The sequence below is a fragment of the Prionailurus bengalensis genome, chromosome C1 (genome assembly GCF_016509475.1).
Source record: "Prionailurus bengalensis isolate Pbe53 chromosome C1, Fcat_Pben_1.1_paternal_pri, whole genome shotgun sequence".
In the NCBI taxonomy this organism is placed as follows: Eukaryota; Metazoa; Chordata; class Mammalia; order Carnivora; family Felidae; genus Prionailurus; species Prionailurus bengalensis.
In genome coordinates, this window is record NC_057345.1 from 145,156,150 (window position 1) to 145,179,153 (window position 23,004).

At 33.9% G+C, this 23,004-nt stretch overlaps 1 protein-coding gene across 3 annotated transcripts in view; it reads left to right on the plus strand.

Annotated features, from left to right (window-relative positions):
- GALNT13 (polypeptide N-acetylgalactosaminyltransferase 13) overlaps positions 1 to 23,004 on the plus strand; it is a 550,480-nt gene that overhangs the window by 337,088 nt on the left and 190,388 nt on the right. For all 3 annotated transcript variants that reach the window (XM_043576749.1, XM_043576748.1, XM_043576751.1), the window contains exon 8: positions 7,397 to 7,514. In XM_043576749.1, coding sequence (XP_043432684.1) covers positions 7,397 to 7,514 — 118 coding nt within the window. The remainder of the gene's footprint in view (positions 1 to 7,396; positions 7,515 to 23,004) is intronic.

The following is a 23,004-nucleotide window of genomic DNA, read 5'->3' on the forward strand; positions in this document are numbered from 1 at the left end:
AAATTATCACTAACTCTAATAATTGTTCTTCTAGTAAGTATAATTTAAAAACACTTATTTTATCCTATAAAATGTTATCCAAATATAAGACAATATTTCCTATTATCTAATAACAGCTAAGAATATATTTCTTAATTTTTATCTGTTAGATTTTCTCTATTTGATTTTCTCAGTGCAATGAAAATACATTTTTACTTTGGAGGAAAGAAACAGAGATAGATACTCGCAAATCCTGTGAGACACTTCTTTACAATAGGAGATATTAACACAAAACACAGGGAGGGGTCAAATTTATGTGAAAAACAAAGACTTTGATAGAAAAAGTTGAACTTTGGAATGTTCTAATTGTTCAACATTCCCATCTATTCGTGTTAAGTTATGATATGTGTTGGTTTTGAAAGAAAAAAAATCCACCTTAGGTAGAGTATGTGAATCTATATTCATTGGAGAAAATAGCGCATTTATATCATATTACCTCCTAATGGTTCAGAAGATAATTTACCACACTTCCCTTGTGGTCTGTTGAGATGAAATGAAAACAGAGCATTAATTGAAACATTTAAAACATCTTGCCCCATTGTTTATTTTGACCTGTCCTAAACATAAATGAAAGAAAAAGGAAAGATTAAAAAAAATTACACCAATTATTATAATTGGAAGCTTGGGGTTTTATCAGGTTGTGAAGATTATGAAAAAGGATTAAGAAAAAAGGGGAAAAAAATAACTATTCCCTTCCTGGCATATAGGTCTTTAAGCACAAGTTAAAGTATTTGATTCCAATACTTGTTGGTAAATGGATCTTTGGCAGCAAAATGAGCCACTTGCCCATATCAAGCAGAATTTTCTTTTTTTATTCTTATCCTTTAAAAATAGCTTTGTTTGTGTTCCATAGGCTGTACAGGATGGAACATGCTTCCTTGTGCAGAGTCTAAACCAGCATGAGTGCTTCAACAGTCTCTTCTCTACCAAAAGCTGCATCTTCTTACCCAAATACATGTTCAAATGAGTACCTCAGTGTGCAATATTTCACTAAACCCCATTTCATTTCTCTTTAAAAACCTTTAAATAAATTCAGCATCTGGTTATTCATCACTAATAAAATAATAGTTATGCTACTGCTTCCTTTCTATCTTTTCTGCTTTCTATTTTGGGGATAGTAGAATAAAGAATGAAGGAGGGAAACTCAGTTTCTAAACCTGCAAAATGGTTAACCAAATTATATTTTATGATTAAAAAAATTGAGATTATGTGACTATTTCAGCTATTTATGCTTCACATTTGTGTAAATAATAAAATATGTGTTTATCATTTCTCTTTATTATGGCATATAGTATATGAGAAATGTTATTAACACAGAGGTACACACTTACAGTCTAGATATTGTGTTATTTGATCATTGTGAATAACAGCCTGATGCTGAGCTATAGTCTCCCAAATCTTTAGACTTTTTCCCCCAGAGACATTATTTATTTGCCAAGTGAGATTAATAGAGTCCTAATATGTTAAAGGGAAAAATTAGTGAGAAGAAATGATGTTTCAATAACTTTAAAGGAAATTGCTTTGAACAGCAGTGCTAAAATTCACAGGACAACATTGTACATAATTTTGGAGCTGAAATCAGGAAAAGTGTATTCCTAATTATCTATGCCAAATTCTGTGATGTATATTGATAAACTGAGTGATTACTAATTGGTAAAGAGCAAGAGAGATATGTAGGGAGGAGAGAGGAAAGGAAAGGAACATTATTTCCTTAACTGGACCACTACCTAACTGGGGACTCTCAAACAAGTCATTTAAACACATTGCAACTAAATTTGGTTAACCAAATCTGTAGGGATTTTAAAGCTCTAAAATACTACAATTCTATTAAAAATTAATTAGACTTGGAAAATAATTCTTAAAGAGCTGATTATAATCTTGCCAAACACAGATGCTTTCTCTTCCTTATTAAAATTAATATTTAAATATGTAGTTCTTGTTTTGTACTGGTACTATTCTAAGAGTGTAACATGCATTGTTACATACATCCTCATTTTATAGATGATTAATTGGAGCCCAGAGTTTAAGTAGTTTACCGAAGATCACACTGTGGGGTTGAGTTTTGAGCTCAATAAGTCTAGATACATAATCCAAGCTCCTAAAAACTAAACTCAGTCCCCTCTCGAGTCTCCCGTGGTCTACCTGCTTCTCACACACATAGTTATCCTAGTGTGGAATACCGGATATATCATCTTATTGGTGGAAATGCAGGCATCACAGTTGAACATTACTGAATGATCAAATGTATTGTCATAATTTCTTTAAATTTACCAACTTCTGGTGAAATACTTCTGTATTTTTCCATGTCAAATGCTTACTTTTTGGAGTCCTTTCCTATATTCTACATTGTTGCAAAACTTTGCATCTTTAATTCTAAAATACTACCAAACTCAAATCCCAAAACTTTTACTAGATGTTACAATCCTGGAATTAGCAAAGGCATCTTTGTTACTCATCAGTTTAGCCGATGTGAAGAATGAATATTTTTTTTTAATTTCAAAGATAAAATTGCACATGATTTTAACTTACAAATAGATTGTATTATGGTCATGGGGATACGTGCTTATTTGTTTATTTCACTTATTTAACAAATATCTATTAATAGTCCAATAATATTAAACCAATATATTAGGTATATGTATAGAGGTGATAAAATGTATACAGAAGTAAATATAATACTCAACAAGAAGTGACACAATGCCTTGAGAAAGACAGGGCTATCGAAGGAGGCAGAAGTGGGAGATTGTATCCAGACTGGAGAAGGAGGGCTGTACTGAGGGCAGGCTGCATGGAATAACAGCCTTCAGCATAAGAATAGAGCACATTTGAACATACAAGAGGAGTTTAAAAAGGAAAATCCTTTTTAAGTGACAAATGGATGTGGACGCACGTACCAGGGTGGGAAAGTATGAAGCATTTATTATTAACAGCTTAACACTTGGAATACAGGGAAATAGTTAAAAGGAATAGAGATATCCTTTGGACGGCACCACATCACTGATGCCAGAATAGGAGCTGGGATTTATTTCTTAAAATAGGTATTTAAATATCTGGTTGACACTTTGAGGGGCATTTTGATTTAGAGAAATTAATCTGGCTATGGTTTGTAGAATAAATTTTGGAAGCAACATACTCTAGAAAAAAGAAGATAACAAAAGAGACATGAGAGGACTAAACTTGGACAGTGACCATGATAGCAGAGAACAGAGATAAGAGTCAAAAATACTTCGGGGGTGGGGGGTGGAAAGAAGTATTTGGGAAATGATTAAATGAGGCACAGAAAAGAAAGTTGCTAAAAGGGGTCTTATCACTCGGTATTGAAATTCTGGAAGGAAATAGAAGACAATGAAGGAGAAGCAGATATGGAATGGGTAGCATATTCTCAGTGCTATTTTATATACCCTGAGCAGAGTCAAAGGGGTTTTTTTAGAAAACATCTAGAAAGGAATTAGAAAACCACAATGCAGAAAGAAGAAACCAGAAAAGGAAACACAGATTAGGACCCTGCCTCACAAAGATGACAATAAGAGGCATAAAACAAATGAACTTATGCAGGTAAGGAATATAGGAAGAGGAAAGTTCCATTGAGAGACTCTTAGGGAGACTACATATTGGGACAAAAGAAGACAATTATCAAGTGCACACATCTACAAAACATTATTATGATTGTATATTTCACTCATGTCATAGATATGCAACTAAGAACTGGAGACAACCAGCAAGGAAAAGAAGAGGAAGGGAAATCAATAAGATTCATAAAATAAATAGGAAAAACCTCTCTGGAAGAATGCTGTTGGAGTCAGAGATGAAAAGCATTTCATTCAGGGAGGTTGCTGAATTATGTCCAAATGCTTCCGAAGGACGACATTTTAAGGAGAGCCTATTCAAGTTCAGAATCAGCAGGACCCTTTTAGAAAGAGGTTACTGTAGAGATGGGAACAGAATCCAGATTCTAGTTAGAAGGTCAAGAGGAATTGAGGGAGTATGTAGAAAGCATCCTTTCAATAAGGTTACCAGTAAAGGGAATAGATAATATATGTTCCCTCATTTCAGTGAGTAGCAGGATGGAGTGAAGGGCTATTTTGGTTTAGTATAGAACTTGATTGAACAGTATTGTAAGCTCAAGGGGACAATCTAGAAATCAAAGTCATAGAACATAAATGTAATAGTCAATGAACAAGTAGCTGAAAGTGTAGTCAGAAAAGAGCCAGCTGAGGCCAAAAGAGTAAACGTTAGCTCACAATGAGGAAAGGAGATACTGTTTCCTCTGAGGCAGGAGGAAGGAAAAGCCATGAGGAGATATATACACATACTGAGGTAGAGATTGGGGGAGTGTAGATTTCATGACTGATGAAATTTTTTATTTATGCATTGCCTTAATTGTCAGTGTTTTGAGGAGAGTCTGAGACTTAGATAAGAGTCAGTTAAAAAAAATGAGACAGGTGAACAGATTAACACAGATGAAAGGATTGTTAGGTGCTGTAGACTAAGCAGAGAGTCAATAAGTTAGACTTGTGGTATAACTAGTTGACCTCATCATATTACTCTTTCAGTGAGTCTCTGGTTCCTAGATGCAGAAGTGAATAATACAAGGGTAGATTTACCCAGACACTGATATTTACGAAAAGAGAATTGGGTCAGATAAGGGAAGGATAGAGAATTTAGGAGGCTAAGCTATTTTTTCACTGACATGGCAAAATCCTGGAGAGAGATTGAGAGGAGGAGAAGGGAACAATTCCTGAAGCGGGTCATTACGTGAGGCGATGGAGTAGCAGAGGAACCCTAAGCAGCATTATAGGATAAAAAGTGACTGTCACACGCTTGAAATAGGGGGGTTAAAAATAGAAAGCTGTGTTTAGCAAGGCAGATTTCAGAGTTCAACATCTTGGATCTGAAGTAGATTCAAATGATTTTGAAATCCAAAATGAGGGTGTGTATGGGACGTCGTAAGTGAAGAACACTCAAGACCTTTGAACGATTATCGATAACAGCAATGATGATGACAAAGATATACCACCTAACCTTACCAATGATTTGTTATGTGCTGGGAACTGTGCTAAGTGCTTTACTTCTACTAACTCAAATCATCTTCACCTACTGACTGTGTAGGTAATATTCACAGCCATTGGGCCGATTATTTTTCCACCCAAAATGGATTGAATTGATTAATAAGGTTAGGTGATATATAGATTTTTAATTTTCTAGGCACCCTAAACATTTAAAGTCCACACAGGCATATGTAAATAGTTCATTAGGGACAATACAGAACGATTAACTTAGAACAGAACATGTTGCATAACACCATAGATATTATATAAGGCACAGTCTCTAGATTACTTGAGAGAGCTGACATTGCAAATACAAAAAAAAAATCTTTCTAGGAGCATCTGTCTTCAGAAAATACAGGATTTTTTTTTTAGTAATTGTGATTTTATGTTTTTATTTTTGTTACTTTTTAAGCATAAGTGAAATCTGAGTCATTCTTATGGTTAAATATAGAAATTATTTTAGTCATTTATTGTACATTTCTCATATATTTATAGGAACTATGACCAACTGTAAGATGAAATTCAATGCATGTATTTAAGCTAAATGCATTAGTACTTTATTAGTAAATAGATAAGTGGGTAGGCATTCTGAACTGATCATTAAAAATGCATCACTTAACATTCTTAAGCACTTGGTTGCATTATGATAAGATAATTGCAATGAGTTTTGTTCCTTTTTTCATTAAATAGACTATGTAGCACTATTACACCTTATATAGTAATTGCCATAGAGTTCCAAAACCCCAGTCAGGTGAGGGTCATGGCTACTCCATAATTACCATCTGTTTAGCTCTGTTAGTGTTTCTCATTATATCTCAGAAGGTCAGTGATTCTGTTCATGATAGGAACACAGCAAGACCAGAAGTAATAAAATAGTTCTGAGACTAGAGATGCTGTGCTAGCCAGCTGATGGACAGTTAATTGCTTGAGTATAAAACAGTGAGAGCACTGGGAGACATAGAGAATTTTGCAATATGGTAGATATCCAAGTACAGTATTATTTGGTGGTTTTTCAATGAACTATACTGTTCAATTAGAGGACACGAGCATATCCTGTGACAGAAGAGGATATAATCTCCAGAAAAGGAAAACACTTGTTTTTTTTGTTTTGTTTTGTTTTGTTTTGTTTTGTTTTGTTTTTTTAACAATCTCCATCTACTCGAATGTCCAAACCCCGTAGACCAGTGTTTCTCCTTCTTGCCAGCACATTAGAATCAGCACCGGACTTTACACACTATCAAAGGTTTGGCCCCACCCCAGGCCAATTAAATCTGAATCTGTGGAGTGTGAGTGATACCCAAGCATGGAAACGTGTTTTTTAAAAGTGCTTCCAGTGCCTCTAATGTACTATGAAGGTTTAAAACTACTTTTCTACAATTAACATTAAAAAATAATCATCATCAGCGTAGATAGGTCCATTTGTGAAAAACTAGAATTTTCTTTTTTAGTTTGAATCATACTGGTTATATAGGAAGACTTGTGCAGTATTAGCCATTGACTTTAATTAATCTTTTAAAATTAATAATTAATTAATCCTTTAAAAACTGAACATCTGAATCCTTAGTTTCAGTAGAGAAATTTCAAGTGTGAGAATCAAAAGGCATTTATTCCTAGGAGAAAGTTTTAAAATCTGTGCCAAATATTCTTCTAAGCCTCTAAATAACAAATGTGATTTATGTTTATCTAGGGTCATCTGATTAACTCTATCATTTTAATTGGGTAAAAAGAAGAATAAACAATTAGATGTAAAGCTCTTGCATTAAAAAATATGTAATCACCATTACATACTTAATTGCCTATAAACATTTTATAGCGTTTGATATTTTTCATATGAAATAGGCTATAGATCTTTTCACAGAGAAACCATTTCCAAAGGTTTCTAGTATTCATATTAAAATGATTTATAATTAGGCAACAAAAGATCACAACTTGTAGTTTCATGACCAGTTAATCTCTTTAAGGGTAGGGCTAAGAGCCCTAACTTCTTTTCACTATGCTTTTCAGAAGGAATTTACATACCCGCCTCTTAAGTGGCCAGTGTTCCTTCCATTATTTGATCACCTATAAGAAAAACATAGACTAACCTAAATTTAGTTTTACAGAAAATGTGAACTAAAATGCTACTTAATAATTTTAAAACCTCTTACACTTTGGTTTTGTGTTTCCAGTTTGAGATTTTTGAGTACTAGTTTTTTTGTTTTTGTTTTTTTTTTACTTTAAAATGTCTCAGAACTATTTGCTACAGTCTCATTAAACTCCACACATTGTTTTCAAAAGATATTCTTTTCTTTTTGTTTTTTTTCAACTAGGACCCCTACTATGGCTGGTGGCCTATTTTCTATTGACAGAAACTACTTTGAAGAGATAGGAACTTACGATGCAGGAATGGATATCTGGGGTGGAGAGAATCTTGAAATGTCTTTTAGGGTAATTGCATTTTACTTTATTTTTTTTTTTTACTCTGAACACACTATGCTGTAGCATGCACATGTAGACCCAGTAATTTACTGTCAAATCTTTTTTTTGTGAAGTGATGCAAATTACTGATCAGTTGGTCATTTTAATACTTATTTTGAAGCTCTGCTAGTCTTTTTGCATGCAATATTTATTGTTAAATGGGAAATTGCAGCTATTTTTAAAGTTTTCGAAAATAATTCTTTTATTCATAGTATAAAGACTTCAGGGCTTTCAGGTTTTGAATAAAGAAGGGCTTTATTTTTTAAATAAAGCATTACCCTATAAAATCAGATTGTGTTTTTGAACTGAAACTTGGAAGTATTTGTGTTACCTGAATTTACAAATGGTTCCTGTGGCTATTCTCAAATACCTTTAAGAATAACCTGTGGTCAAAAGAACTCTGGATAATTCTGCAAGTAGCATGTTGGATTTCACATTTATAGACATTATTATTTGATGAATCAGTTTGAATAATGCAAAATTACTTATTAAATGACTTCCAAACAGATGAAAATTAAGAGCTAATCCTTTGTACGTATGATATTGGGAAGTGTATGAATAATTTTAAATTTCATTATATTCAGAAATTTAAAATGGGCACATAAATGTGCCTTCATGCTAACAAATGATAAATGCTGGGATACTGTGATTTCTTCAAACCACGTATATTATTATTTTTAAATGAAATAAGTTAGTAACACTGTTTTTTTTCCTTTAATAGAATTTAACATGAAATATTCAAAACATTGTATTGATTTTGCCAAAATTGTATAATGAAATTATTAGTATTTAGATATATTTATCTATGAAGTTCAAGAGTTATGACTTAATTTCTCATTTAGAAAGTAAAGATTGTTTTTCACTAACAAAATAGAACTATATTTGATGTTCTGTAAGAAAGGTCAATATCTGAGAATAAGAATTACTTTGAATTTATATAATATGGAATTTAGTGAATCTCAGATAATCTGGATCATTTTAGGAGCACAGAAATGGCCTTGTTATATATTTTTTGCCTATAAACCTTTTTTATAGCCAAATGTCTGAGAATACCATTAGTTAATGGATTGTTCTTGTTTCCGTATTTGCTTATATACTTATAGTCAGATTAGAATTTGCTCTACAAGATTTCATACCATACTCAGGAATATATTCTTGACGTCAGGCACATGATACACAACCTTTAGGGACATTTGGGGACCCAAGCTTTTTAGCTGGTGTAGTTCTCAAAGTGCAGTAAATAAGAGATGGTAGTTAATAAAAGAAGAACAAAAGAAAGAAAAGGAAGGAAGGAAGGAATAAAGGAAAGAAGGAAAGGAAGGGAAGGAAGGAAGGAAAAAGGGAGCGTGGGTATGCAAAAACTGAAAAAAAGTTTTGTTCTTACCCTGAGATGTAGTGATGAGAGTATTTATCCATTCATTAACCAACATTCCTTAGATGTTGTGCTGGGATCACATAAGGAAAAAAAATCAGCATACCAATATTGCTATTATCTGTCATCCTACTGCCCACCTTTTCCCCTAAGATTCTTATTCACATCTTTTCTCCTCACCCATTAAGCTTGATTCTCTGCCAAGGAACTCCCCTTACTTTCATCACATAGTTCACCTACTGGATGGATACTCTTCATCTAACTAATTGAAAGATGCATTAGGGAGGAACTTGGTGGAGTATTATGAGAAACCAGGAGAACATGATCAGGAAATACAACAGAAATATAAAAGTTCCAAAAAGAGGGATTTGAGAATATGGTAGGCAAAGCAGATACTAGGAGGACAGAGTGAATGCAACTGGTGGCCTTAAGAATGATTAGATTCCTAGAAAATGACACAGGAAGTTGGTTGTGATTGGTTGGTTGAGATTACTAAGAAATAGAGTACAGTAACTCCCCCATATCTGTGGTTTTGCTTTCCATGGTTTCAGTTACCTGTGGTCAACTATAGTAGAGAAACAGATGATCTTCCTTCTGACATATTGTCAGAAGGTCAGTAGTAGCTTAATGATATGTCACAATGCCTGTATCATTCACGTCACTTCATCTCATCACATAGGCATTTACCATCTCACATCATCCCAAGATGAAGGATGAACACGATACAATATTACCAGAGAGAGAAAGGGAGAGACCACATTCACGTAACTTTTATGAGAGTATATTGTTATAATTGTTCTATATCATTATTAGTGATTAGAGTTAATCCCTTACTATGCCTAATTTTTAAATTAAACTTTATCATAGGCATGTATGTGTAGAAGGAAAACATAGTATATATACATATATGGTTCAGTGGCATCCTTGGTTTCAGGAATCCACTGGGGGTCTTAGAACATATCCCCCATGGATATGGGAGGACTCTGGTAATAAGTGACTGTTTTTTGAATATTTTAAAACACATCACTGTCTTTAGTTTCCATATCCTTTCAATAGAAACAAAACATATATTTTGCTTTCTATTAGACTCTTCATTCATGTTTTACTTTTCTTTCTATGACATGAATGTAAATGTACACTTAAGAATTAGTACTCTAGCTGAGGAAGATAATTGGGTAAGAGAAAATACTAGATAGTATATAAGCAAAAGAATGAGACTCACTCTTTAGATTAATTTTATGAAAAGGTGTGTGACTTAATGAAATGATAATATGTTGAGTACTTAAACTCAGATGGCCTGAAGCTAATATCCAGGTCAATCATTATGCAACTGACATATATTAAACATGTTGTATGTTCATTTTTCAGATACTGAGGCTACAAAAGTGAATAAGGCATGATGCTTTTACTTTCACAGAATCATTTCTTTGAGAGATACATAAGTATTATTGACAATAAAATGTGGATCATTTCTTTTATAAAAGTATGTATGAGTTTTCTGGTCTCTAAAATGTTAGTATAGGCAAACCATTTAACCTTCATTGTGAAAAGGTGATTATAATAATAGTGAAGCTCGTGTTGTTTTATAGCTCTAGTCTATGTAGGTAGGGCAAGGAAAAACATAGAAATATTAAGCACTTGCAAAATATTAGGATTTGGGCTGGCCTTAAGTATTTCAAGCCAACCCAAAGGAATATATTTGTGTGGATTTACTTATAACAGTATAGCTTGATATTTGATGTCCAGAGTATTAAAAGTACTGAGAGATATTGAAAATTTGATGAAAACTCTAGATTTCCCAAGAAAGATACATCCATTCCCTCACACAAAATAGGGCTGAATACAGTTTTAAAGGGTTGACGAATTCCTTGAAGTGTCAAGATAAACATCTTTGGCATAAAAAAAAAAAACAGTGACTTCTAATACTTACAAACCTTGTAAGTAGAGTCGTTGAGAATTGAACTCCACCATTATGAGACCAGTGGCTATGCTACTAGCATAGTACTACCTTCCCATTAAGATGTATCTCTTCCTAATCTGACAGTCCTAACAGCTGATAGTATTAGGAGAAGCTAACAGGTAAATGTGATCTTCCTCCACAGTTCTGAAATGGTTGTGTCATCTAGTAATCTCATCTTCCTCCTACAGGCTTTAGCCTCTTATGGTAGATGACATCCAAATATGGATGGGCAAATATGTACAGGTAGCTCCTAATTCTTCTGAAAGTTTAGTCTCATATATTACCCTCCACTCCATTATGTAACAGTCATTGAAATATCATAAATTCTGAGAATATTGTCTAAACATACATGTTAATTTATTCAACCTATATTTATTGAGTTCCTATTCATTAGTTATACGGGATACAGTCATAAACAAAACAGACAAAACTGTATGTCCTTATGGCACTTAATTTTAGTGGAGACAAATAATAAACAAAAGAAATGAAATATATTAATGTATTAGTGATAAGTGTTAAAGAGAAAAAAATAAGGAAGGGAAGAGGAATATGAAACGGTAAACATTGGAGATGGGTAGGGGTTGAAATTTTAGATAGGAAGAACTCAGAAATGAATATCCATAAAAATAACTGGTGGCAAAATGGACCCAATATGGATGAATTTACCACCAAAAGAATCATCTATCTTTAAACGATATCCCTGATGTCAACATAAGTACCACCCAAGAAGCATTATCACCAAAAGTCCTTGCCTTTTATGAGCAATAGCACAGGATCAGTATTTCCAAGAGTGCACAGTATTTTGTTCATTTTAAAATCAGATAATCTACCATTGTGGAACCAATTGGGGTTATGGAAAAAGAGAGTAAGAAGGTGACCAGAGGAGCATCCCACTTCCATGAAAGGTAGACTAGGGTTATAAGAATCATCTGGGAGTCAGACAGCCTGGGTTCAAGAGCTGGCTGGAACACTTAACAGCTGTATAAATTTGGACAAGGTAGCTTGTCCTCTAAGCTTTAGCTTGTTTATATCTGGGCAAAGGAAGATTGTGGCACTTTCCTGATATGTGTTTGGGGAAGATTAAATGAGATTGTATATACAGTGCTAAGTATCCTACTTACCCCACATAAAGTGTGTCATGAGTGGCAGCTGTCATGACCAAGTCATGACACTCCTGAGCATCACTTAGTAACAACCTTGACCTTAATTATCTGGCCTTGAATACAAATAATCAAATGAGAGAGTATACATGAAAATCCCTTTAAAACAAGAATATGCAATACTTACATAAAGTGCTATTGCTCTAAGCGGTAGTCGAGGTGTGCTTCTAAAACTCCTCTGGCCAGAAAAGAGATCACATTTTAGAAAAGAAAAAAAGAAAAAAAAAACCTTGTTTTTGTTTTTGTTTTTGTTTACACTGCTGTAGCATCCTTTGAGATAACTACAGGCATTAAGAACCTAGACTTTATTTCCCCATGCTCATAAAGCAGTTTAAATAAAAATTTCAGTTGAAAAAATGTTATTTAGACTTGGTATAATATGTAAGATTTAAACACACACCTAAATCAATTAAAAATGGACAAAATGTGTGAAATAAGACTTTCATGACATGGGACAGCGAATCATGCAGGACAATGGTCTCAGAGATGGGAAACAAAAAAGGAGAGCCCTTATGTTTGCCTCAGCTTACTGCCTTGAAAAAGTGCCTAGATGTCAGCGCCAGAAGGAGGACCTCAGCAGATGCCACTGTACTCCTGAGTTGAGAAGATAAAGCTGAGTGCTGGAGGAGACGTGGTCAGGATAGAATTTGGTGGACAGAATATTGGAAGGAGAGCTGCACAGACAGAACTTAGGACACATTGAGTACTGATAGTGCCTATGTGTGAGAAAATAACTAAGTTTGAGGAAAGAACCATCAGTAAGATTAGAGGCCTCACTGCCCAGTGCTGACTCAGGACCAGCAATAGTGCCTGTACTCTCCAGCCAGAGTGATTCATGGGGCATGGGGAAAGATAAATATTGGGAAACTGTATAATACACGTCTTTTTTTAATTTTTCACTAAGGGTTAAAATTTTATCTGCCGTATAGTTAACATACACTTTTTCAGGTATACAATTCAGTGATTCAACACTTCCATACATCACCCAGTGCTCATCACCACAGGTGCCCTCCTTAATCCCCATCACCTATTTCACCCACCTCCCAACCCACCTCCCCTCTGGTAACCATCCGTTTGTTCCCTACAACTGAGTCTGTTTCTCTTCCCTTCTCTCTCTCTCTCTCCCCCCTCCCTCCCTCCGTCTCTCCCTTCCTCTCTCTTTTTTCCTTTGATTATTTATTTCTTAAATTCCACATATGAGTGAAATCATATGGTGTTTGTCTTTCTCCAGCTAATTTACTTCGCTTTGCATAATCCTCTGTGGCTCCATCTCTGTTGTTGCAAATGGCAAGATTTCTTTCTTTCTTTTTTTTGCCTGAATAATATTCATATATATATGAATATATATATATATATATATATATATATATATATATATATAAAGTGGTCTTTATCTATTTATCTGCCAATAGACACTTGGGTTGCTTCCATAATTTGACTATTATAAACAATGCTGCTATAAACATAGGGGTGTGTGTATCCCTTTAAATTAGTGTTTTTGTATTTTGGGGGTATATACCCAGTAGTGTGATTGCTGAATTTATTTTTTTGAGGCGCATTTACAGTGGCTGTACCACTTTACATTCCTAGCAACAATCCACATCCTCCAACAACACTTGTTGTTTCATGTGTTTTTGATTTTAACCATTCTGACAGGTGTGAGGTGACACCTCGTTGTAGTTTCGCTTTACGCTTTCTTGATGATCAGTAATGTTGAGCATCCTGACATGTATGTGTTGGCCATCTAGATGTCTTCTTTGGAGAAAGGTCTGTTCATGTCTTCTGCCCGTTTTTAAGTGGATAATTTGATTTTTGGGTGTTGAATTGTATCAGTTCCTTATATTTTATTTATTTATTTATTTATTTATTTATTTATCTATTTAGCATTTAAATCCAAGTTAGTTAACACATAATGTAATAATCATTTCAGGAATAGAATTTAGTGATTCATCACTTACATATAACACCCAGTGCTGATCCCAACAAGTGTCCTCCTTAATGCCCCTGACCCCTTAAGCCCCTCACTCAACCCACCACCCTGCCAGCAATCCTCAGTTGCTTCTCTGTATTTAAGAGCCTCTTATGGTTTCCATTCCTGTTTTTATATTATTTTTGCTTCCTTCCCTTATGTTCATCTGTTTTGTATCTTAAATTCCATATATGAGTGAAATTATATGATATTTGTCTTTCTCTGACTGACTTATTTCACTTAGCATAATACATTCTAGTTCCATTCACATTGTTGCAAATGGCAAGATTTCATTCCTTTTGATCACCGAATATTATTCCATTGTATATAAATATATGTCATATCTTCTTTACCCATTCATTAGTTGATGGACATTTTCGGCTCTTTCCATACTTTTGTTATAGTCAATAGTGGCTGCTATGAACATTGGAGTGCATATGCCCCTTTGAATCCATACTCCTGTATCATTTGGATAAATACCTAGTAGTGTAATTGCTGGATCGTAGGGTAGTTCTATTTTTAATTTTTTGAGGAACCTCCATACTGTTTTGCAAAGTGGCAACACCAGTTTGTATTCCTACCATCAGCTCAAAAGTGTCCCCCTTTCTCCACATCCTCGCCAACATTGGTTGTTGCCTGCGTTGTTAATTTTAGCCATTCTGATAGTGTAAGGTGATATCTCATTGTGGTTTTGATTTGTATTTCCCTGATGATGAGTGATGTTGAGCATGTTTTCATGTGTCTGTTAGCCATCTGGATGTCTTCTTTGGAAAAGTTTCTGTTCATGTCTTTTCCCCATTTCTTCATCGGATTATTTGTTTTTTGGTACAATACACTTCTAAATAGCCTGTGGATCAAAAAAGGAGTCAAAAGTGAAATTAATCATTTTTTAACTGAATGAAAATGAAAACACAGCATATTAAAGTTTGTGGTACCACTAAAGCAATACTTAGAGGGAATTCATAGCATTAAACATCTATATTAGAAACAAGAAAATAAGATCTAAAATAATGAGTTCAGATTCCACATTCATAAAGAGGGGGGAAAAGGAGAGTAAACCCAAAATATCTAAGAAAAAAGGAAATAATAAAGATTGAAGCCAAAATTACGAAATATAAAAGAGGAAAAGTTTAGATGAAAGCAATGAAATAAAAAGCTGTTTCCTTGAGATCAATAAAACTGATAAATTTCTAGCCAAATTTAATAGGAAAAATAGAGAGAAGACACAAAATACCAATATTAAGAATGAGCAAGCTAACTTCATTATGGATTCTACAAATATTTAAAGTGTTATAAAGTACTGTTATTAACAATATTATGACAACAAACTTGACAGCTTCGATAAAATAGACTACTTCCACAAAAGACTCAAACTATCAATGCTTACAAGAAAACATAAATCAAGCAAATACCCCTGTATCAAGGAAAGAAATGAAATTTGTGGTGTAAAAAAAAATTTTATAAAAGAAACTCTATGTCAGATGACCTCACTGGTGGATTCTACCAAGCATTTTGGGCAGAAATACAAACAGTTCTACTCAAACTTCCAGAAAACTGAAGAGGATATAATACCTCCTAACTCAAACTCCTAACTAACTCCTAACTAACTCCTAACTATTACTAACTGCAAACTCAAATCACAAAACTTGACAGACATTACAAGAATAAAAACAAATGAGTAAAAAAAGGGGAGTATTGTCAATATATATTGCTGGAACAACTGGATATCCATGTGGACAAAAATTTCTTAAATCCATACCTCACACTATTTAAAAATTAATTCAAAATATAAAACCTAAAATTATAAAAGGAAGCATAAGAGAAAAACTTCTCTACCTTTGAGTAGACAACCCATAGATGTACAAATTGATACATTGGACTTCTTCAAGGTGAAAACTTTTGCTCTTTAAAGCAGCACTCTCAACAATAGCCAAATTATGGAAAGAGCCTAAATGTCCATCAACTGATGAATGGATAAAGACATTGTGGTTTATATACACAATGGAATATTACGTGGCAATGAGAAAAAATGAAATATGGCCTTTTGTAGCAACGTGGATGGAACTGGAGAGTGTGATGCTAAGTGAAATAAGCCATACAGAGAAAGACAGATACCATATGGTTTCACTCTTATGTGGATCCTGAGAAACTTAACAGGAACCCATGGGGGAGGGGAAGGAAAAAAAAAAAAAAAAGAGGTCAGAATGGGAGAGAGCCAAAGCATAAGAGACTGTTAAAAACTGAGAACAAACTGAGGGTTGATGGGGGGTGGGAGGGAGGAGAGGGTGGGTGATGGGTATTGAGGAGGGCACCTTTTGGGATGAGCACTGGGTGTTGTATGGAAACCAATTTGTCAATAAATTTCATAAAAAAAAATAATAAAGCCACCATCAAGACATTGAAAGAAAAAGGCACTCGATAGGAAGAAATTGTCAACAAATAATATACCTGATAATAGACTTGTATCAGAAAAAAAAAAGACACTTAAAACTCAATATTAAAAAAAAAACCCAATTAGAAAATGGCTCAAAGCTTTGAACAGACACTTCACTAAGGCAGGCATAAAGATGACAGGTAAGCACATGAGAAAATCCTTAATGTTATTAGAGAAATGGAATTAAAGCCATAATGAAATAACACTATGCATCTATTAGAACTGCAAAAGTTAAAAAGGACCGTGTTGGTGAGAATTTGGAAGAACTATACACGCAATGGAGCTGGGAGTGTAAAATGGTACAATAACTGGGAAACAGTTTTACTTTTTTTTTTCTTTTTAAATGTTTTACTTTTATTTTTATTTTTGAGAGAGAGAGAGAGAGTCAAAGTATTAGCAGGTGAGGGGCAGAGAGAGAAAGGGAGACACAGGATCCGAAGCAGGCTCCAAGCTCTGAGCTGTCAGCACAGGGCCCGATGCGGGGCTTGAACTCACAAACCACGAGAATATGACCTGAGCTGAACCATGAGATTATGACCTGAGCTGAAATCAGACATTCAACAGACTGAGCCACCCAGGCACCCTGTTTTTACTTTTTCTTAAGCAACTCTTAGCTATTGCTCAAAGGAAAGGAAAACATAAGTTCATACAAAGAGATGTGTACTAATGTTCATATCAGTTTTATTTACAATAGCCAAAAGCCAGAAACGATCCAAATGTCCATCAAAAGGTGAATGGATAAACTATGGATTATCCATACATGGAGTACTACTGAGAAAAATAAAGGAACTATTGATACACCCTACAAAATTTTGAATTTTGAAATAATTAACACTGAATCAAACAAGCTAGACCAAATAGATTCCATACTGTATGAGACAATTCATATAAAATTTTAGTAAATTCAAGCTAATCTGCAAGTGACAAAAAGCAGGTAAGTTGTCCAGGAATAGGCTATTGGGATGGGAGAGGAGAAGTGGAAGGAGGGGGCACGTGAAAACTTCGGTGGGTAATGGATGTATTCATTTATCGTTATTGTTGTGATGGTTTTGCATACATAGTTTAAATATATACAGTTCAATATATGTTAATTATACTCAATAAAGCTGTAAAAATATGAACACACACACACACACTGCAGACATTCTCCAAGGAGAAAGAAATGAAGGGAAAATGTAATAGATGGTATCTAGTCAACTGTAGACCTCTCTACTTTAGTCTAGATTCTCACTACATTTTAGCCCAGTTACTTTTAAATACCATATTTATCAGAGTCTAATAATTTCAGGGCAAATTGTGTGGATTAAATGAGATTTATTGAACTTTTCAATAAGCTCTACCATACTATGGAAATATAAATTTTATTATTATCATTACCCTTTAAATATCAGCTATTTTGTCAATAACCAACATTTTAATCAGCAGGATGGAATTTTCTTTAAATGCCCCAATTTTCTTTTTCTTCCAAATCACAATGAAAACAGCAGTATATTTATCTGAAGGATATAACCAAGTAGAATGTCTTATGATGTGAAATCCATTTATTTCCAAATTGCACAAGCAATGAAGTGGAAAAGAAATGGAGCTGACATAATAAATAATGGAAAAATGAAAGGCAAAGGTTCTTACTGAACAGAAAAGTATGGTAAATGAGCCAAAGAAGTTTGTAGACATTTTGGGGATTATAGTATCCAGGTTCTTGAAAGTATTTAAAGAAAGTAAAGAACTTCCTAGAAATGTCCACACAATTCAAATATTGACAAGTAAAAATTTCAGTTATGATAATTTGTTAGAAATCACTTTAGACAAAAAAATCTAATTATTTTTTAGAACTCTGCCTTTTTAAAAATTTATTTCATGCAAATTTGAGCAGAGTGGATTATCAGTGTGTAAAACTTGACTGTGTTCATTTATTTGGCCACAGAAACTGGATTATCATGGAAATATTTCAGTTAAGTGAACTTAATCTCACCAGATTCATGTGTTGTCCACAATTTTGGTGGACATGATTTTGTGGAACCCTTTCCTTTAAATACAATAAAGCACTTTCTTCATGTTAATATAGAGATTTCTTAGCCTCTTTTTCCCCTAGCTTCGTCGAGGTATAATTGACAAATAAAAATTGTATATATTTGAAGTTTCCAACACGATTTGACAATATATTTTGTCAAATGATTACCACTATCAAACTAATGAACACATCCATCACCTAAGATAGTCACTTGTGTGTGTGTGTGTGTGTGTGTGTGTGTGTGTGTGTGAGACAAGAACAGTTAAGATCCACTCTCACCAAATTTCAAGTATGTAATATAACATTATTAAGTATAGTCACCATACTGTACGTTAGATCACAGAACTTATTCATCTCATAAGTGAAAATGTGTACCCTTATAACCTCTTTTCTAAAAAAAAGCTAGGTGGGGCGCCTGGGTGGCGCAGTCGGTTAAGCGTCCGACTTCAGCCAGGTCACGATCTCGCGGTCCGGGAGTTCGAGCCCGCGTCAGGCTCTGGGCTGATGGCTCAGAGCCTGGAGCCTGTTTCCGATTCTGTGTCTCCCTCTCTCTCTGCCCCTCCCCCGTTCATGCTCTGTTTCTCTCTGTCCCAAAAATAAATAAACGTTGAAAAAAAAATTAAAAAAAAATTAAAAAAGCTAGGAGATCATAAATGAGATCATGTTCATATGTAGACTCATTAAAGACTATAAACCAATATTAATGATTATTTGGTCCATCAGACTTTCCTCTGGTTACCTATTTGGTGCAAGATAAACCTTAAACTTAAACCTAAAAATGTTTAGCTTCTGTGCTTATAATTAGCTCTTCTGGCATCTGGGCAACCACTCTACCCTAAACCATTGTTTAAACATATCTCTTTATTCAAGCACTTTATTCTTTATTTAATTAAAACCACAGAATAAAATATCTCCAGGTAAGAGGTAGCTGAGACATTGTTTCTAAAGACTGTATTACATCTATTATATATGTTTAAGCATTTGGGTCAGTAGGAGCCATATTGTATTCAATTAAGCCGTCTATAGAGGACTCAATTTTTCCAAAATAAATGTTCTAGAATTTTATTTTGAATGTTAATTACAACAAATACCTGATTTCATATGGTTCGTTAGAAAAAACAGGTGAATAACAGGAAATTATATATTAATTAAACTTTAGAAGAATGTTAGCAAACATTAACAGAACTTGTTTGGCTTTTAAAGCTTGTAATAGTCTAAGGCTTGGTTATTTTGATGTGGTAGCTATACCTCTTCATTTAAACTATTCTGGCGCACAAAACCAGATGTGAGAATAAACCTATATTGGATGGTCATTGACATGATTTGATTCTTCACCTTCCAAACATACTACATGGAGACATATTTTTAGAAATATAAGGCATTGTAGGAGACTTAGGGATGCCAGAACTTGTTATTAATCCCTGACTGTTTTTAATAGTCACTTAATTATCTCTTAAAGTGTTTTTTTTTGAAAATAATTTTTTGTGTTGTCTGTACCCTTCACAGTCTAAAGCCTTCTCGAACTAACATTTACTGCTTCTTTTTCATAACTTCTCACAGTCTTATCACGTGAGTGTTTCTTTGGAAAATGTAAACGTGTACTATATTTACCAACCTGGAAATACACTCATCTAATGTCTTTCCCATTCTGTCTACACTCTATTTGCTATTCTATCCATTTATCTACCTATCTATCTATCTATCTATTTATCTATCTATGAAGTCTAGATGAATGTGAATAATTAAATATTTCTGAAGACCCGGAATGTGCATCTTTAGTAGTAGTTATTATAAAGGAAGGATATAATGTGATAAAAAATGTATGTATTTAAGAAGTTTATAGCATAAATGTCTGTATTGCAAATGAGTGCTGAGTGATGCTCACCAGACATCCTGAAGGAATTGGGGATCAGATAATTCAGAGAAGTAGGAAATTATGAAACTCTGGAACATGGATAGGAATTAAATGCATAGAAAGAGGAAGAAATTGAATTAAAATGATATAAAATAATACATTTTTGTTTCCATAAATGTATAAAGCAGAGATGAATTACATTTTTATAATTTTATTTGGAAATACACATTGGAAATATATATTTTTTAAAGATCACTCTAAGTTTTGTTCAATCTTCTTGGATTAAACTGTTTAATGGAAATAAAGGTACACCAAGAAGAAGCTATTGATTTCCAAACTGTGATAACAGCATATTTGGCAATATTGTTCTTTAACAAATACAGGAATATTTCAAACATTCTAGGCAGAATTTCCCTGTATATATCAATAAGCCAGGTATACCTGGCTTTTTCAGTGAGTTTTAGTGCATTGAGAAACTTAACAATCAGTATTAGAGACAAATATGTGAAATGTTGGGAAACACACCCCAATTCTGTGACTGTTTTTTGACGCTTCTCTGCTAACATGTACAGATATCTTATGCACACCCACATGAACTATAAAAATCTTTATGATCCTTCTGATCCTAAATATGAAAGACCTCAGTTTAACTGTTTGAATTTATGGCAGTAAAAAGAGCTATATGAAGAATGTTAATTTGATCAGAAGTATTGCACAGAAAAGTTTGACACCTTTCATTATGGCTAAGCTTACTAACACCTCCTATTAAGTGTACTTAATCATTAAAAAATGGTCCTGAGAAGTAAGGCATTTATCCTACTGATTTACATTTGAAGGGCATCTAAAATATTCTGATAATGAAATGTTTAACTTTCTTTTTGTATCTAAATGTGTGCTGCTGTGAATTAGATTTAAACTACTTATTTTACAAATTAAGGTTCTATTTTTTCTTCATGGAAAGGGCAAGTTAAATAACTTCTAAACAGATTTCTAGTATTGACATTCGAAGAATCATTGACATATACTGTGTTTGATTAAAAGAAATAAACCTGACATTAAATTCAAATAAAGTGTGCGAACTTAGTTCAGAAAATATACTCATGGTAATTTAGATCTTATGCTAGAGGATGATGATAGACAATAAATCCGTAAAGAAAATTAATCCCTTAGTTTCAGGTAACGACAAGTGCACTGAAGAAAATAATATGAGAGGTGGAGACCTGCACTATGTTAGAGTGGTCAGGGAAGACTTCTAGGGAGGCATTTTAGCTAAGACCGAACTGACAGCAAGAATCCAGCTGCACAAGGATTTATTCTGAGGGAAAATATTCAAGGTAGAGCAGAATGCAAGATGGAGTAAATACAAAAGTCCTTAGACAACTATGAAATGATGAGCTGAATTCTCTCATTCCAAATAAGATCACAAATATCCTAAGGCTTTTGGAGAAGGAAAGGTTTCTTGTTCAAGGATTAAGAAATAATCAGTCTCTCAGAACAATATTTGGTTGATTGATTTATTAAGCCAATAGTTAATATGTACCTGCTATGTACTAAGCACTGTACTAGCTACTAGAGATGTAGAAATGAACAAAAATGGTGTTTATTTTTTGATGAGGCTTTACATTTACATAGCACTTTGTAGAATTCTTTTACACATATATGATCATAATACGTCTCAGCATGGGTTAAATATATGAGGAGTTTTCTCCCCCATAGATTTAGTTTTATCTTTAATGCCCTTTGTAATGTTTGTATTATACTTCAGGTTACCTCTCTGTAGCAGCCAGGTATCAACCTCCCCTCATTTTACCCATCAATAAATATAGTTATAAACTTAGACCTGCATTCCACAGTGTGGTTGTTATATATAAGAGATGTGGTTCTTGATCTCTCTTAGAGAGTCCAGTATGGTCTAGGTATTGTCCGCAAGTTCAGATATAAAGTGCATCAAGTTCAAAAGAAGGACAGATTTCTGTGATGGAAGATAGTCAGGGAAGAATCTATAAATTAAAAATCCAAGGGTCTTGTCTTGTAGACAAGGAGAGAGGAGAGGAACAGGGGCTAGAAACTGGCAAGCTCTCAGATCTGTATTCCTGTGGCCCTGCTTTGTGCTTGGAGCCATACCTAAGTTTAGGCTAGAATATCTGGTCTCCCCACCTTTTATTTTCCCTCTTGAAAATTACATGAATAACATATAACTAAATCATGAAATACGTATTTTGCGGAACTACGATTCAAGTGACAATTAATGAAGTATCCATTAAAAACTCATGAAATTGAGCCTATTATTTTTATAAGCCCATATTTGCTCCATTAAAAAATTTTAGGACAGAGTTCCAAAACTGTTGTTTTTATATAAGTGCATTCAGTTGAGAAACCTAGTGCACCTTGCTAGCCAAACTTAATGCATTCAGAATTGAATTCATGCACTTTTTATTAAAGAGCTAAATTTAAATCTCTATGGTAACTACAGCAATAAATGTGCAACGTCTTAAGCTATGATTATACTGTCACACTTAGTGATGTCTATCTTAAGTACATGACTACCAATCGTTTTACTGTTGTTCTAGTCAACCAGAAATGTAGTTAAAAAAGGAAACCAATTATGAGATTTATTTAAATAAGGCTGACTGATTTCAGCAATAACAGATTTTAGATACTAGGAATGATTCTTTTGAAGGTGTGAAATAATGTTGAGG